General features: G+C 39.7%; 2 protein-coding genes across 4 annotated transcripts in view; both read left to right on the top strand.

The window, feature by feature from the left end:
• fermt1 (FERM domain containing kindlin 1) overlaps positions 1-7,445 on the top strand; it is a 12,214-nt gene extending 4,769 nt beyond the window's left edge. For both annotated transcript variants that reach the window (XM_005724930.1, XM_005724929.2), the window contains 13 exons: positions 99-234; positions 374-511; positions 1,084-1,267; positions 1,371-1,473; positions 1,543-1,650; positions 3,379-3,510; positions 3,645-3,694; positions 4,086-4,210; positions 5,821-5,927; positions 6,136-6,360; positions 6,455-6,579; positions 6,673-6,814; positions 6,916-7,445. In XM_005724930.1, the coding sequence (XP_005724987.1) occupies positions 99-234; positions 374-511; positions 1,084-1,267; positions 1,371-1,473; positions 1,543-1,650; positions 3,379-3,510; positions 3,645-3,694; positions 4,086-4,210; positions 5,821-5,927; positions 6,136-6,360; positions 6,455-6,579; positions 6,673-6,814; positions 6,916-7,089 (1,749 nt within the window). In that variant the 3' untranslated portion in view covers positions 7,090-7,445. The remainder of the gene's footprint in view (positions 1-98; positions 235-373; positions 512-1,083; positions 1,268-1,370; positions 1,474-1,542; positions 1,651-3,378; positions 3,511-3,644; positions 3,695-4,085; positions 4,211-5,820; positions 5,928-6,135; positions 6,361-6,454; positions 6,580-6,672; positions 6,815-6,915) is intronic.
• A 2,125-nt stretch (positions 7,446-9,570) lies between these two features.
• Positions 9,571-17,984, top strand: trmt6 (tRNA methyltransferase 6 non-catalytic subunit). 2 transcript variants are annotated; one of them, XM_013908749.1, is made up of 12 exons: positions 9,571-9,602; positions 10,158-10,288; positions 10,474-10,583; positions 12,034-12,125; positions 12,223-12,306; positions 12,396-12,520; positions 12,639-12,809; positions 13,068-13,234; positions 14,415-14,500; positions 15,181-15,283; positions 15,512-15,598; positions 17,408-17,984. In XM_013908749.1, the coding sequence occupies exons 1-12, from the start codon at positions 9,577-9,579 to the stop codon at positions 17,567-17,569; spliced, it is 1,344 nt and encodes a 447-aa protein (XP_013764203.1). In that variant the 5' UTR covers positions 9,571-9,576; the 3' UTR covers positions 17,570-17,984. The 2 variants fall into 2 exon arrangements, with proteins under 2 accessions (XP_013764203.1, XP_005724984.1); XM_005724927.2 differs by lacking the exon at positions 9,571-9,602 and adding an exon at positions 9,611-9,938.
• The last annotated feature ends 150 nt before the right edge of the window (positions 17,985-18,134 follow it).

The following is an 18,134-nucleotide window of genomic DNA, read 5'->3' as shown; positions in this document are numbered from 1 at the left end:
CTATGTCTTCTAATGATGCTGCCTAAGGGAAGCATGTATAGTGGAAGCAGAAGTGTAAACATGAAGCTAATATAAATACAATTCATTTTGCTACACAGGCCGATGCTGAGCTGCGCTACACACCCCAGCATAAACCCCTGCTACTGCAGCTTCCCAATATGAAAACCATCCAAATGACCGTCAGCTTCTCCAATGTGGTCTTCAAGACGGTGACAGATATCTGCAGAATACTCAGTAAGCGTCTGTTTCTTCTGATTGCTCTCTCCTGCATTATTATAGCTCTGATTTTGAATGCCTCATTCACTGTTCTAAGTTCAAGGTTCAAGTTCCTTCCCATATTCTTCCTGTCTGCTCCTGCTTTGCACCATTTCAGACATTAGAAGACCAGAAGAACTGTCACTGCTGAAGCCTCCGGATGATGCCTCCAAAAAGAAGAAGAAGAAAGATAAGGACTCAGAGCAGGAGGAGATTTGGGACATAGATTTACTCAGTGGGGGACCAAGTGGAACAGGTACTCTGAAAGAAAAAGATGTGCAATAGGAATAGATGGTCTTTCATGTGCCTTGAAAGACTCTGTAAGCCTATCTAAGGGAATTGGTGCTGTTTACAACGATATGTGCATTTGATTCATTACTTTCTGTGTGCTGCATTTTGCATGAAGTGCATTTAATCTAAAGAAAAAAAGGTATATAAACATACATATTTTCAAGGTATATGAATGGAGCATCCCCACTGTAGTTTTAAGTTTTGCACGGTATGTAGTGCATCTGTGATCTGACAGGGCACATTTCTCAACAGTGAGATCTGACAGAATTGTTCAGTATGCTGCCGTGTTCTCCAGGAACACCCACTCTCGCACTCTTCCTCTGAGTCCAAGTTCATACTCTGCACCATCCTAAAAATCGCTCCGCCTTCAGTCCAGCTCAGTTTATTTTGTTTTTCTCTCACCTTTTTTTCCAAGTTATATTCTAACTTTGGCTTCTTGGAATTTGGATTTTAAATGCAGTACCTTTATATTTAGTATAAATATGAAGATATGTTGAATCTTAGCTAATCATTAGCCCTTTATTTCCCTCAAACTAGGCCCCATGTATAGTAAGACCATGAAAGCAACCTATGACCCTGAGAATGGGATGCCAATGTCTGCCACCAGCGTTTGGTTTGGAGAAAATCCTCTTGCAGAATCTCAGACAAACTTGCCACCTGCCGAGCTGGCCAAGATGTATCAGCCGTTGTCACTGGTGGACAAAGCAGTCAACAATGCAGGGTAGAAACCGACCGGATTTCCTATCTCAAGCTGATTATTATACATTGAGAGATATTTCTTTCCCTAGATAAACATTTGATTTTGTTGTTGTTATAATAAACAGGTGGTTGGACTCATCCCGTTCACTTATGGAGCAAGACATTCAAGACTATGACAAGCTACTACTACGCTTCAAGTACAATGTCTTCTTTGACATCAATCCTAAGGTAAGAGATCCAAGGTGAACACAAAAAAAGGAAAATGTTGACCTAAAACCGCATGTGTCTGTGTTTTAGTATGATGGCGTCAGGATAACCCAGCTATATGAGCAGGCCCGCTGGTCTATCCTGTTGGAAGAGATAGACTGCACTGAAGAGGAAATGCTGATGTTTGCATCTTTACAGGTGAGAAAAACTTGCCATTGCAGATAGCAAGCAAATGATTTTTTACAGTTGAAGTTGTTTAAATGTGGTGCAATCATTATTGTTTGCTTGCATATACTACGTGTGGAAGATTATTAAATGTAACCCTTGTTACCCTTCGCAAGAGGATGGTTTGGTTGATGAGTGTCAGGGTTAATGAGAAAACTGTTGTGTGGCCCAATAAAATAACTTTAATAACAAGAAGCACTTGGAGAGCACAAACCTCCAACTCAGCTCACTTTCTTTTTAGGGGAATAGTTTTATATTTAGTATATTTACATTTTGTTCTTTTTAAATGTACTTTTAGAGCTTTGCAGCCAAACCAAGAGCCACGTGCAGGCTTTTGTTATTTGCTCTGCTGAAATCCATTTTAGTATACTTGACAGTTTTTGGATATAATTATTTTTTATTTATGTGGATTTAGTAGGTGTGTAATATTAATTTCACTGTTTAAATGTTAAGTAATAAATATAATTTTTTACCTCCAAAAAACATTAAAAAAAATGTTTGCATGTATTCAGCTTTTTATGTATTTAAATGGTTATAACCCGTTACTATAACAAAGTTATAATAAATAATGAGATATTTAGAATATATGTCATTCATACTCACAGGATCAGTAGGAAACATAGTTTTAAATAGCTCAGTATAGCACTATTATCACACTTTCTGATCAATGTATTGATTTTGAAGGAGAGGACAATAGTTTTAATCATGTCACATTGTGTTCATTTTTATATGGCACTTTCTATATGCTGATAATAAGTTATAAGGCTTTTTGTCAATTTTCTATTAAGAGTTTTAATGGCTTGTTAACATGACCTCACTCCACACACATACTAAGTTTTACCAGGATTCATTCAAAATGTTTGTTGTGTTGACAGACAGAATGCCATGCCAACTGTCCCAAAAACACAACTTTCTTGGCAGAAGTAATAATGAACTATATTTCAAATTTCAAGATGCTTCACATAACAAATTACTCCTTATTCATTTGACTGGCTGTTTTTGGATAAATGCTCAGATTTGGATCCTGAGGACTATAAAGCTATAGATTGTATGTCATTATACATTACACTTCTCATAAAACAAGGCATACTAGTGTAAACTTTCCTTTGGTAAAGCTTTGAAATGAAGATCATGGCATGCAATTCTTCAGGGCCACAGTAATGCAGCTTTTTTAGTCTTTGATACAGTTTATGTTTTTCTTAACGCTCATAGTACAGCAGAGTGATGTGGGTGCCTAAATCCATCTGAGGACATGTCAGGACATGAGGAAAATCCCAGTGGAAGAGGAGGAAAGGAGGGGGAGGCAGGGAAACGAGTCATACAATTAAAGACAGAGTAGCAGAAAAGCTAGTACGGTAATAATTAGAATGCCCCAACAGACACAATAGGAGGAAGCTGATTATTACCTGCAACATGATGAGTGTCCTGATTTCATCCCATCTTTGGTGACTTCAGCTATTATTTTGCAACGACTGGGACAGTGATTCAGAAATCACAGATTCAAAAGGAATGCTGCACTCACCTACACATTGGTGCAAAGGCTGGCACGCTGGGCTGTGCTCAAACCTCCCTCTGACTCATGCCAGCCTTGCATAACCTCCTAAGTCATGTCGGAGAACTTCATTACCACTTGTAGTTGTTAAGCCCAGTGCAGAATTTTAGCTTTTTGAGATTCCTAACCAGAAGTCTTTGTCCCAACAGTATCGCATTTGTAAACTGAACGTGTCCACTGAACCTCTGAACAACTCTAATGAACCAGAAATTGACGAAATAGAGGCAGCCCTATCCAACCTGGAGGTGACACTCGAGGCCGGACACACAGACAAAATTCTGGTAAACATATTTTTAAAAACCAAATGTTTTCACCTCTGTTGCAGTAGAATACCTGCTCTGAAGCTGAGGTTGATAGACAAGCCTTAGCTAATTGCATGCATGGGATAATTGACAGTTGTTTGTCTTGCCCCCAGGAAGACATTACAGATGTCCCAGAGCTGGCAAATTCCCTCCGACTGTTTAGGTAAACCCAACTTTAAATATATTACATTTATATTGCACAAAGATGCTAAATAATTATTGAAGTGTAATCGTTCATCATCATAGTAATGTGTGTGCATGCTGCCCTTAAATAACCAAATTTAAGGTTTATAAGATCAACATTTGTTAGAGATCAAAGGCGTACTGGATAAACATAAAATATTCTGTTTTAAAATTCATTTTGTGTGTTTTTGTCTCTGATTCATGCTCCTGTTTTATAATGTCCCCGAGGATATCTGATAATTAATGAAAGGCTCTCAGAATTGCTGCTCTGAACGAGCAGCCTCCGTTATTAAAAAATAAGACTTTATGCACATTTTAAAACATTTATGCAGTTTTGCTTAAACAAATGTACTTTTTCAATGCTAAATCAGGCCAAAAAGACTGACGCTGCGCCCATACAAAGAGTACTGGTTTGTATTTAAGGACACCACCATCTCTTACTACAAGAACAAGGAGGCCTCCAGTGGAGAACCAATAGAGCAGTTTCACCTCCGAGGTCAGTAAAAAAGAATTATGTGAAAAAATTATTAATAAGTTTGAATTTAAATGGGCCCTATTATGCTTTTCTTTAGTTCATAACTTTATTTCACATTATCAAACATGGCGATTGTTTCAAATAAAGAGCTCTGCATATATATAAGGATATGTGTATGCGATCCTGTGTACCAAAAGTTCAGGACTCACACAGCATACCTCCCTGTAGCTTCTCTGCTCCTGTCATCCCCCCAAAACCTCATCCTAATGGAGACTGTATCTACTCACAAACCACCAAAAGGAATCAGCAACAAATTATTTAAGCATAAAAAGACAAAGAAAGAACTCCACCAAAAAGTAAAAGTGTTAAATGTGGATTATTTACCTTTAGATATCTCTCCTCTAAGTCCCTGTTAGTAGAGAATGTAATGATAATAATCAACATGTTGATTTTTTCGGCCTTACAGAAACCTGGTTACAGCAGGATGAATATGGTAGTTTAAATGACAACACCCCCAAGTCATACTAATTGTCAGAATCCTTAAAGCACGGGCCGAGGAGGAGAACTGGCAGCAATCTGCCAATCCGGCTTGTTAATCAACAAAAGAACCAGTCAGTTTTAATTAATTTGAAAGCCTGACGCTTAGCTTTGTAAATCATAATTAGAAAACAAAAAATAACACACACAGAAACACTGTTTTATTTGTCATAACTACAGTCCTCCGGGCCCTTATACAGTTTCTTTCTAAATTCTTTGAGTTTTTATCTGATTTTGTGCTCTGCTTTCATAAAATAACATAGTGGGGGATTTTAACATTTATGTAGCTGCTGAGAACAACACGATCTACGTGACATCATAAGCGCTGCATTTAATCTGTTATTAGAATCAATGGCTTCTGTCAAAATGTAGATAAGCCCACCCACCATTTTTATAACGCTCTGGACTTTATTCTGGCATGTGGCTTACAAAATTAACAGTTAACAGGATTCCCCAAAACCTTCTTTACTGTAGGGGCTTTATCTTACAATACAAAGCACCTTGGGGGGACTGTTTTTTTGTAATTTAGTGCTATATAAATAAATTTGAGATGAAATTTAATTGAAATTGCTGTTGGTAATGATTTCAGTAAGAGCAGATGTTAGTTTATTATGGTCACATAGGTACATAGCTAGCACATGGCTGTTCAAATCTTCTGTTTACAAGGAGCAGCCAGTCAGTCAGTAGAAGAAAAGGAGGGAATGAGAGGAGCTAAAACCAGCTGTGGATGAACTGAAGAGCTGCAAAGACCCAGTATAAGATGAGAAAGAATTATGTTAAAGTATGAATATGCAAAGCTACATTAATAGAGACAAGCACTAAAAAGACATAGCTGGGGGGGGAAAAAAGGTTAGTCTCCCACTGAGAACCAAATGAGAATGATCATTTCCCCTCAAAGGCTAGAAAAACAGAGAACCAAAGTATTCTGATCATTTCATATATGATGTGAAATTGAGATATAAAATGTAATTCTTTAATATACATTTTTAAGCTGCCACAAAGACAGCACTTATATTCTGTGACAATATTCCGTTAGAGATCTGTTGTATCTATCCATTCTTATATTATTACCATCTCCTCTTCTTGATTCCCAGGCTGTGAGGTGGTCCCTGATGTCAATGTAACTGAAAAGAAGTTCGGCATCAAGCTTCTGCTGCCAGTGGCTGATGGAATGAATGAGGTGTACATCCGATGTGACAATGTAAGCCCCACCTTATCATTCATATAAGTAAAGAGAATGTTTTCAAAGCAAAATCTTTACTTTTTGAGATTTTGTGCTTTTTTTCTGTCAATACCAGTAAGTCTTCTTTATTTTAAAACGAATGCCTTGTGTATATTTGTGTATATAAACATGAGAAATTTGAAGCAAACTTTACACCTTGTTATTCTATTCCTTCCCTTTGGACCAGGAAACCCAGTATGCTAAGTGGAAAGCTGCATGTGTCCTCGCTTCCAAAGGCAAGACAATGGCGTACAGCTCTTATAAAACAGAAGTGAAGCACATTCAATCTTTTCTGCAAATGAAGAACCTGGCGCCCCCTCCTGGTCAATCAGCTCCTGACGTCGAAGCGATGGATATGAACGCCGAGTGTTTTGTTTCGCCACGATACGCAAAGAAACACAAGACCAAACAGGTTTGTCTTAGGTTCGTCATATTTTACTTTGCCGACAGCTATCTTTTTTTTTTTAAGTATTATTATTTAATTTGCCTTTGATTTCTGCATCAAGCTGACCGCACGTATCCTCGAGGCACACCAAAACATAGCACAGCTGTCCCTGGTGGAGGCCAAGATGCGCTTCATCCAAGCATGGCAATCACTCCCAGAGTTTGGTATCAAATACTACATTGTCAGGTACGGTGAAAGGACTGATATAATAGACGTTCAATGTCATTTATGAATGATAATCCAAGAGGTTTTCTTTTTGCTTATTTTTCAATCATTCAGATTCAAAGGGAGTAAGAAGGATGAAATTCTTGGGATTTCATATAACCGCATGATTCGTATTGACATGTCCACTGGGCTGCCTGTCACCACATGGAGATTCGCCAACATGAAGCAGTGGAATGTCAACTGGGAGATAAGACAGGTGAGGGATTGTTTTTTTTCTTCCTTCATTCAGGACATTTCTGGTGTATTATCTACAGACAGCATTACTTTAAATCCTGAATCTCTTGTATGTAATTACAGGTGACCATAGAATTTGATCAACATGTGTCAATAGCCTTCTCCTGTGTGAGCTGTGACTGCAAGGTAGTCCATGAGTTCATCGGTGGTTACATCTTCCTCTCCACGCGATCTAAAGACCAGAATGAAACACTAGATGAAGAACTGTTCCATAAACTTACCGGAGGCCAAGAATGAGCAAAGATGTATTAGTCTATGCTTTTTTTTAAAGAGCATTGATCACTTATTTACATTTATGTTACAGTGTGAAAATAGAGCACTCATCAGCTAGCTGCAGTGGTCCATAAACACTGACCACATCAGTGACAGAAGAAATGTGATACCAAATCACAGTGAGATAAAGTGATATATTTTTACCCAGAGAAGAATGCTATGATCATTTTTCATCATATATCTTGTTTTAATCAGTTACGCCAATGTTCCCCGCACTAGGAAAATAACGCTGTTGATGTAAATATGTCAAGACTACGTCAAAGGTCTGGATGAACTAATGTTTTCAAGAAGTACACATTTTTTTTCCAGCTGCACAAATGTACTCATTTCAAAAAGTAAAAAGTAATTAAAGGACTTTTTTATTTTATTTTGCAACTTGTTTCACTTTTTTTTTTTTTTTGGCTTACAGTTTTTATAATTGGTCCTTTTTTTCTGAGAGTTTAATGAGCTCTGTTGGACTGATACTTATATATATATCTCATAGTCCCTTGCTGATCAATCTGATCCTTTAAAGCACTACAAGTCTCATTAATCCAAATCGCTTGCACATTTTTGATTGCATGTTTCAGTCACTCCCAGTAGGGCTCGCCACAGCGAATTATCCGCTTCCATCCCTCCCTGTTTCTTGCATCCTTTCTCTAAAACAAGGGTGGGCAATTCCAGTGTCCTGCAGGTTTTAGATCTCACCTTGGGTCAACACACCTGAATCACGTGACTGGTAAATGGCCTGTATTTGTATAGCACTTTACTAGTCCATAAAGACCCCAAAGCGCTTTACACATCCAGTCATCCACCCATTCACACACACATTCACACACTGGTGATGGCAAGCTACATTGTAGCCACAGCCACCTTGGGGCGCACTGGCATAGGTGAGGCTGCCGGACACTGGCGCCACCGGGCCCTCTGACCACCACCAGTAGGCAACGGGTAAAGTGTCTTGCCCAAGGACACAACGACCGAGACCGGCAACCTTCCGATTACAAGGCGAACACCAAACTCTTGAGCCAAGATCGCCCCACATTAGTGATTAGTTCATTACCAGGCCTCTGGATAACTTCAGGACATGTTGAGGAGCTAATTTAACCGTTTAAATCAGCCGTGTTGGTTCAAGGACACGTCTAAAACCTGCAGGGACACTGGCCCTCGAGACCTGGAGTTGCCCACCCCTGCTCTAAAACCAACTCTCTGCTTGTCCTCCTTAACTACGTCCATCATATCAGAAAGTCTTAGTCCCTACATTCAAAATCCCTACTCTCAGCTCCACAATCCTTCTTTCTCGCCACCTCCGAACATGCCTTCCCCTTCTTCTCCTCCTCCTCCGTCTGCAGCCAACAGTAGTACTAGCACAATGCTGGTCAACAATCACCCCAAATCTTCTCTTGCCTTCAAGCCAGGCCTTTACAGCCACTTCAATATGTTAACCTCAAAACATTTTGCCACAGTTTTAGAAGTACGTTTGGGATTATGTTTATTGGGAAAACCCATTTTTTATTTTTTAAAATCCTGTAGCCAAAACATATCACTGACTTGATGCTGCGTCCACTCTGCTTTACGGTTAAGGTAGTGTCTGTTTGTTTTAAATAAACACCTGAAGGAAGCATCTTAAGCCTTGCAGAGGAATAGATTTGCACAGATCTGGAAAAATCTTTCTACAAGTTTCTACATGCTATTATTAGAACAACAATCAAGTCCTCCACTAATGTGAACAACCACATGGTTGCGTTGGACTGGAAACTGAAATGGGCCTTTAAGTTTGTTGGATGGGGGATTCATGACTTCAGTAAATGTCAAATGTCAGCATATTATTAAAGCAAAAACTACAATAGTTTTCAGTGTATTTCAGTGATATTTGATTTCTCCCGACTTTATACTGTAATGCTCTAAGCTGATAGTATACAAAAACATACAGATATTTTGCCAGATTTAACTGGAATTGGCAACAGCTTTATGCAGCATATGTCATTCTGTGTAAACTCAATGTGCTTAACACAAAAGACAAAAATACCTATGTAGTTTTACAACGCATTAAGGCAGTGACAGCAAAATATAACATTTTTTTTAAAAAAGATGTTGAGTCTATTTTTAGTCACAGATGTAACTGATCTCCGGTTAGCAGGCAGCTTAATCCAAAAACAGCACCACCGTGATTGTCACAGATAATAAAAAGCATAGATATGACGAGAAGAAGACCTTATTTGCTATAAGTATTATAAAATTCGTCCGTGTTGCACATAATGTTCTCTAAAGATTAACACGTTGTATATACAGAATATAATTTTACATTATTAGTTCCAATGCTTCTTTAAGTCCCGCTATGAAGCCGTTTTCTCGGGAAAGATCATCTTTTCCCCTCCCCGTACCCATGATATCGATTGTTCTGAGCTCTAAAGTTAAACTTAGCGCACTTCTATTCACTCTATACCCTCCTATTGGCTAGCGAGCTCGTCGATGTCTAACCAGCCAATCACAGGCAAGTAAGTCGAAGCATGGCACCAGCAGCACTCTGCTTTCGTTTAGCCGTCCTGAGAAGCTAGAGAAGTGAAAGCTAACACGTGGAAATATTAATTTGGGATATTTTGCTATTTATGCAGGGTAGTGTAGTGCCTTTTTGAACTGTGCCTTGACAGCGAAGACCCCGAATCATTAGCTGAGAAAAACATTTATCGTTCAGCTGAGCTAGTTAGCTCGTTTATGAGCTTCGTTATGGCGGACAACGGAGACGATGATAATCAGTACAGAATTAAAGAGGGTGACTACGTTGTGTTGAAACGAGGGGAAATCTTCAAAGCTGTGCAGATTCAGCCGAGGAAGTAAGTTGACAGCTTTAAAGGAAAATATAAGCATTTTAACCACCTTAAATACTTCACTGAATTTGTGCTGTTCATAATATTTTTACGAGAAGCATAGACTGAGGATTAGCTCACATAAGATGCTTTTGTGTTCATTTGTTATTTTCAGATCAAAGCATGTGTGCAGTGAGATGTATTATGCAGATTATACTAACAAACTGCTCTTTCTGTCTCTCTTAGAAAGGTGATTTTTGAGAAGCAGTGGATCTTCCTCGATAATGCAGTGGGACAGCTGTACAGCACCACATTTGAAATTTTGTCTGGAGGAAATCTAAAGCCACATGAGCTCAAGGACACTGCAAGCCCCCTTGGTGTGTAACCTGCTGTTAAATCTTAAGTCTTTTTCATATTTTCAGATATAAAACTGACTCTTTTATGCTACCAGTTGCATTTGGACTTGTGACGACCACCTTCTATACCCAAATAAATATGTCATAGACTTTCTATAACCTTTTACTTACAGTAGTGTCTTTGTGTGCTTGTTTGTGCCTCCCAGATGCAGTGGAGGCAGGTACAGACAACAGAAACATTGTTGACGATGGCAAATCACAGAAGCTGACCAGGGATGACATTGAGGCTCTTAAAGAGAAAGGTCTGAAGGGTCAGGTACATGTGAAACTTTACAATTTCACATTTAAATGTGTCAGAGTACTGCCTATAGTTGTTATCTTACAGAGTGATGGTAAAAAAATACTTTTTTTTTTCATTGCAAATTGGATCGAAAACCAATGTTGACGAGTATCTCTAATTGATGACTTTAATTGAATATATGAAAAATACAGAAGGTAACTCGGTTAATACTGATAATAGTACTTTTGCACCAACAAGGGGATGCCTTAAGAGCTAGGCAGACCTGAAAAACTATCTAAAGCCAATGAACATTATGTGAAAGTCATGTCATAAAGAAATGGGAACAAATCCTGTAAAGTCATGACACGGGACCTGAGAGATTCATTTGGCCATTCAGCTGATCCTTTCACTGTTTACTGAAGCCTCATCAGAAATGATCTCAGTGGAACAGCAGCTATTTTTACAGAAGGAAATACTTCCTTAACGAAATCTCACAAGTCCACTTCTAATTTGTGAATGCCAAATTACAGAAGAACTGCACTGAGAATCCATGGCGATAAGTCTCATGGAACGATGAATCCTGATATTCCTAAATAAGAACAGAATAGATCAGGTGAGTGGTACAGCACGGAGTGTTTATGGCCATCTGTAAAACACAGTGGAGGCTCTGTCATGGTTTGGGACTGCATTTCAGCCAGTAGTGTTGAGGATCTTGGCAAAACTGATGGAATTAGGAACACAGAAAATTACTATCAGATATTGATCCACCATCTATTACCACCTGGAAAACATCTGATTTGCAGCAGCTTCATTTTGATAAGGATCCCAAACATAGTGCCAGTGAAGTAACCTGGATAGAAATGCAAAGAATGGAAGACTATCAGTCATGGCCTGGACCTCAACTTTGTTGGTGTGGGATCATCATGACAGACAAGGGGACAAAGGGCAGTCAAGGTCCAAAGAAAAGCTTTGAATGTCCTTCAAGACGCCTGGAGAACTGTTCCTGAAGACTACTTAAAGACATTGCAAGAAAGCTGCCTAAGAGAGTTGAGGCTGGTCATTAGAATTGTCGATTTCTGATTTATATATATAGTATTTTCATGTATGCTTGAAGATTTTTCAATAAAGTGCTGCACCTTTTCCCCCGTTTTCCTAGCACAATGTAAAGAAATAGGGGGTGGCATAAGACTTTAGCACAGTACACATCTAAATGAGTTACTGCTTTAGAGACTTGTGTAAACAAGCAGTTAAACATATGACATATTTATTTAAAATAGATTTTAGTGGTTGCACATCTTAAATGGGAACCAACAGGCTTGGTGTTGAGTGCCGCATACATGATAGCAAAGTTGTAGGAAAATAAAGAGACAGAACACATTGTGTTTTTGTCTTTTCGTGGGAACATTGTGTTTTTAGGATTTAATTAAATTGCTGTAATCCAACATAAAGTGAGACGAGCGACTGTATGTGTGTTTGGTCATCACAGGACATCATTAAGAAGCTCGTAGATAACCACGCCACTTTCGGAGATAAGACTGAGTATTCCCAGGTTAAATACATCAAGAAGAAGAAGAAAAAGTGAGTCACTTATATGATACAGCCACAGCCTGTTCTGGACTGTTATTTAACGAGCTGTGTTTTAATTAGTGTTATCGGTTGTTCCCGTCTTTTGCAGGTATGAAAATACGGTGATGATTCTAAAACCGTCCTGTCGCATCCTGGCTATGATGTACCACGGCCGCGAACCAGGGAAGATCTGGTGAGTCAGCACGTGAATTATGAGTAAGTGTGTTTTCTTTAAATAGCTGTAAGATGTCTACATGAAACAAATGTTTCCATGTGCCGCAGCCACCTGCGGTATGACACACTTGCCCAGATGCTAACTCTGGCGAACATCCACGCTGGCAGTAAGGTGTTGGTGTTTGAGACTTGTGCTGGGCTTGTACTGGGATCCATCATGGAAAGAATGGGAGGCAAGTTTCTTCTTCTCTGTGCAGTTATTAAGGTTTTTTTCTTGTTTGTTTTGTACTTCTTGCACACATCTTTTCCTTGATCTTTTGAATAAATACTCTTTGCTTCGTCCTCATCCAGGCTACGGATCAGTGATCCAAATGTACCCAGGGGGTGGGCCAGTGCGGGCGGGAGTGGAGAATTTTGGCTTTCCTGCGCATTTTCACGACACGCTGCATGAGTTTCCCATCTGCCACGTCAACGCTCTCTTGGCAGGAACTCTGGACACCAGTGCCAAAGACCCCACTGCTGGTAAGGCTCGCCTTTTTTTTTTTTTTTTTAACAGTCTTTTCAAGATAGTTACACCCCTTTAGTTTCAGATGTAGAAGTACAGCTTCTCTCTTCCGTTTGATCTTCATTTGTTCACGTGAGCATACAGAAAGTTTAATTCAGTAGTTCAGAAAGTAAAACAATAACCTAAATCTTACTTGACCCGTAAAGTATGATTCAAGAGACTGAATCATACTTTATGGTGTTCGATGTTACGCTGACAAAGCTTTATCATTTCAGAGAATACTCATGAAAAGCAGTTGAACTTGGCTGCAGAGAAGAAGCAAAACCAGCCTGAGGCAGAAGAGCAAGGCACTCCAGAGGAGGAGAGCATGGTGACCAACACTGGTGATGATGCTGGTCAGGACGTGGAGAAAACGGAGAAGGATAAACTCAAAGAAGCCAAGGTATGTCCAGCGTTCATGCACTTTCCTTTTTTTCCCCCCTCAATCCTCTTAGTTTTGTTGTCAGCAGGAACAGGAGCTAGCCTGCTAGTCTCACTTCACAAAAGGAAGCAAACACAGAGGCACCATTTAGAGTAAATACTCCCAATTCTTTATGCTGCTATGAAGTTGCTACTCTGACTTCATAGAAGTTGCACAGACAGTCAAATGTGGCTTCCATGTTTTCATGGCAAAGAAGATATGTATGGGTGTGCAGATTTAGCAGTAGTTATCATTAAGCTAGTGAGGTACTCGACATCTAAAGAAGATTTATGTCCTAAAAAACAAAAATATACCAGCCTCCTGTCACTTTGGACTCAAAAAAGGAACATGAGTAAATAAGTGCCGGCAAGGTTTTTGAAGGTTGGTGAAGTTAAGTTAGATGACAGTTGGCGCTTCCATCCACAGCACAATATTATGGCACTGCATGCTTGGTTGCGTAAGTTGCATAATAAAAATTCTGTTGGCTGGACAGTATTCCTCTTTGGTGCAGTTAATCAGTACAGATGTGGACACTGTAATCGTGCTCGTGTGCAGACTAAAGCAATCATACGGAGACCCTTTGGAGGAGGTGGTCTCAGTTCAGTTCCAAACTAATTCCAGAGCAGTTTCTTTATGGTGACAACGTGATCCGACCCAACTCGCAAGTGCACACTGCAAGATTGAGTCGTTTCTGTAGCCATGTATGGATTGCATTCTCGGCTGTACTATTAATACATAACATAGATGTGTATTAATACATAAAAAATATGAGGGATGAATTTTCCATGTTATTGTCTCGTTCTCATGTGGTTTGTGGTGGCACCTTTGGTTCACTTGGAGGATTAGCTGAGTGAAAAGAAACTAAAACACACAAAAAAACTACATGTCTAAATACTCATCTACTAATTCTGACCATAACCAAAAAACAATGGATGTAAAAACACATTAAGTCTTAAAACTATTTAAAAAAACAAACAAACAAGGATGACAGTAGCATTTGTTGACAGGGCCAAAGTTAAAAGGCAGCATAAATAGTATTATTGGACGGGTAATATATCATCACTAAACAACTGGACACAGTCATCAATGATGCTGACACATCATTGACTCTCACATACGATCATATGGTTTCCTGACCTCAGGGTTTGTTGGTTTTCTACAGGCTCAGGTGAAAAAGCTGAGACTAGAGGAGAAGCAGAGGAAGCTGGCAGCTACCGCCGCCCTGCTGAAAGGAAGGAATGCCGACGGGTTGGTGTCCGATTTTATTCCTACATCGACATTTCTGTCTCTCATCCCGCTCTTTCTAACATCCACCTCTCTCCGCTCCGGCTCTGCCTTTTTAAAAATTACTCCATATTCAACCAGGTCATTAAAAAGAAAAAGAAGCAATTACTGTAGATCGCAGGGATGAGAAATTTATGAATGATTATAGTGTCATTAACTATCTCATAAAAGTCATTAGAAATTATTTGTTTCTTCTGAGCACACACATATTGACTATTGTACATTGCCCTTTACGGGGTAAGTAAATTGATTGCTCAGCAGCTTCCTCTCATATAAAGTGAAGAACGCCTTATAGTTGTTTTGTGACTGATGGATAAATTGTTATCAAGGTGACATCTGAGACTGGAGTACAAGTGTTGAGCTTGTTTCTTTATTGAGTCCCCTCTAAATCACTGCAGCTTTATGATAATCACATTGTCCTAAATCACCCTTTTTGACTCGCTCTCTCTCGTTCAGCTCTCTGAAATATAGTACGAATGTCTACTACAGGAAGGTAGTAAATCCTTGAGTCTTGCGTTAATGTCTTGCATGCAGCATTAGTTACTGAATTGCAGTATTGCCTACCTACGCATTTCCTGTACAGCTGACAGTGTATTTCATACTAGGCTTGTTTGCCTGATCATCTCTCTCTTCTTCACCTGCAGGCTGGTTATAGCGAGCCGGTTTCACCCCTGTCCCGTCCTTTTGGGCCTGCTCAAATTCCTCTCACCCTCCAGGCCTTTTGTAGTTTATTCCCAGTACATAGAGGTAAGATCTTCCATGTCCCATACGGAACAAAGCTAATAAGTGAGATCTCTCATTAGTTGCCACTGTAGTCAGGCTTGTGTTGGTTAGACATCCAATGGGGGGGGGCCATACCACATGAATGCAATGGACATTATCACCGCCAAGAGGTTGCTTGAACTTATTAACTTCCTTCATGCCCATGTTGCTAGAAAGAGCAATCTGTCATATTTTCTATGTTGATTTCCGCAGCCTCTCATAGAGTGCTTCAAGAAACTCAAGGAATGTGGCGGCACAGTCAACCTCAGACTCACAGACACCTGGCTGAGACATTACCAGGTAAATATTTGGACTCTGCACTGTGTGCGCTTTCTGTTTTTTTTTTTTTTGCATTTGAAGCTATTCTATAATCAAAGTATAATGAAGGTGGCTCATAGTCAACAAGCAACAGGGAATAATTACTCAAATCAGCACAGCTAACTGCTTTATCACTGTTTAGACAATTACCTCTTTTCCATTAGCATCGGCTCTGCTCAACTCGACTCAACTGCTACTTTTTTTGTTATTTTATTTTTGTGACGGAATTGCTCTCATGACTAATTAAGTGCTGCCGCTGACTGGATAGTCTGTGGCATACAGAGTTGACATTACACTTTCCCATTGACTCATACCGCTTGGACCCCCAACTGAGCAGGTACTAAAAAAGTAGATGGTAACAATAAAAACCGAGTTTAAAGAAGATTTAGGAGTGTGTCTGTGGGAACTGCTGCCCTCTCATCCAGAAGATTTGTGAGCTCAGATATTGATGTTCAACGTGAGGGCCTGACCCATAGTTTTCATACTAAATCACGTTAAAGGTGTTTAGTGAGCTTGAGTTCAGGCTTCTACGCAGGCCATTGAAGTTTTCCACACTAATCTCATCCAGCCGTACCTTTGTGGACTTTGCTTTCTGCACTGGGGCACAATCATGCTGCAACAGAAAAGGTTCCAGCTTTTCCTTTACTGGAACAAAGAGGGGCAGGCCAATCCAGGAAAACAACCCCATGGCATTATTATTATTCTACCACACTTTACAAATTTAACAAAACAGACAGGCAGGGAGCCCAAACCCACCCATCAGACCACCAGATAGCAAAGTGTGATTTGTCACTGTACAGAACACTGCTCCAGAGTCCAGTGTTGGCACCTTTATACCTCTCCGCTGGTATTGTGCTTGGTGATGTGAAGCTCATTTGCTCGGTTATGGAAATCCATGCCCTGGAGCTCCCAGCACACAGTTTTGTGCTGATGTTTATGTCAGAGGAGGTTTGGAACTCCAGGCTTTTTCAACACTGTCTGCCTAAGCAGTCTGTAATGTTACATGGACTTCCACTTTGTGGCTGAATTGCTTTGGTTTGTAAATATTTTCACACTTGCAGCCGAACAAGAAATAAATTTCCCAAACTTTTTGCTGCGATAGCATCCTGTTACAGTGTCGTGCTCAAATTGATGATAGCAGCGATGTATAAACGTTGAGACCTTTTGAAACACTGTGTAGATGGACCCGATCTTTCACAAGTGTCTGTAAATGCAGACTGCATGGCTAGGTGCTTGATTTTTATACACATGTGGACATGGGACACCTTTATTCAAAGATGAAGAGGTGTGGCCCAATATATTTGCCCAAATTAATAATTGTGGATTATTATCTTTCGATTCATTGGTTGTTGTCCCACCAGGATCTATTGCTTAACCATAAGTATTCACAATGTGTAATGACACAATCCAGAAAAGAATCGAATTCTCCGCTTAGAAACTGCAAGCATTGAATTAATTAGAACACGGGGATGTTGCTGATTATCCCTGTTGAAGCTTCTTTTATTTCTAAACACTTTACTTTGGACTAACTTATAAAACCCTTCTACATTTGGGAGCATCACTACATTACATTAATTGCCACTGCTCTTGATAAATTATTAGACTCCCTACTTTTGTTTTTCTTTATTTTGCATTCCTTTTCTTTCCAATTGCTTCTTACAGAATTGGATACTAAGCAGCAGCAACTAGATAAATGCATGTTTGCAGACTCTCAGGACCAAAGTGTTATTCACCCTCTAACCATTCTTGCAGAGTTAATGTCTCCTGACTGCGACTCTGTTTGGTCCCTAGGTGTTGCCTGACAGGACACATCCTCTGCTACTAATGAGCGGGGGCGGGGGCTACCTCCTCTCAGGGACGACCGTTGCCACGGACCACTCGAAACCTGCAGGCTCTAAGCAAGCTGAAGAACCAGCGCCAAAGAGACAGAAACTGGAAGACACGGAGGGATAAACAAATACAGAAGCATCAAATCTTTTTAAGGGCACATTCCCAGAGGCCTGTAGGGATTTTTTTTTCCTCCTGTGATGTTGAACTGATTTGACACCATCAGTAGTAAGGGGAGACCGAGTGTCTGGTTTGTATTCATCAGAACACTTTTTCCTGCCGGGTGTGCTCACATCAGTGGAGATGAGAAGTAAATTGTTAGCCAGTTTATAGTTTGTGTGTCGAGAGTAACCGCTTTGGTTGTTTTTGTCCTGAGACAAGTAAAAGTTTATGCTTTCCAGATTCTACGTTATAACTTGCTTTTATTTTATTTTGTTATTCTTGCAGAAATTGCCATTTGTTTTATGAAACAGTTGCTGATGCAGCTTTACTGCGGGCTACATTTCTACCTGCACATTATTAAAAAGCAGTACTGAAAGAACCAAATGTGTGACCACGTTTTTTCTTCAATAAATAAAGGAGAGATGTTGGTTTGGTCCCAGAATAACTGTTTATTGAGTGCAGTCAGAACAAACTCTGCAGAACACTTTTAAGTAATTATGATCTCATATATGTATATATTGTTTTTACA

Source organism: Pundamilia nyererei, unplaced genomic scaffold (genome assembly GCF_000239375.1).
Source record: "Pundamilia nyererei isolate P.nyererei 1_Seehausen unplaced genomic scaffold, PunNye1.0 scaffold00013, whole genome shotgun sequence".
In the NCBI taxonomy this organism is placed as follows: Eukaryota; Metazoa; Chordata; class Actinopteri; order Cichliformes; family Cichlidae; genus Pundamilia; species Pundamilia nyererei.
The sequence above is the reverse complement of the archived record's forward strand: the minus strand, read 5'-3'. Positions and strand labels throughout refer to the sequence as shown.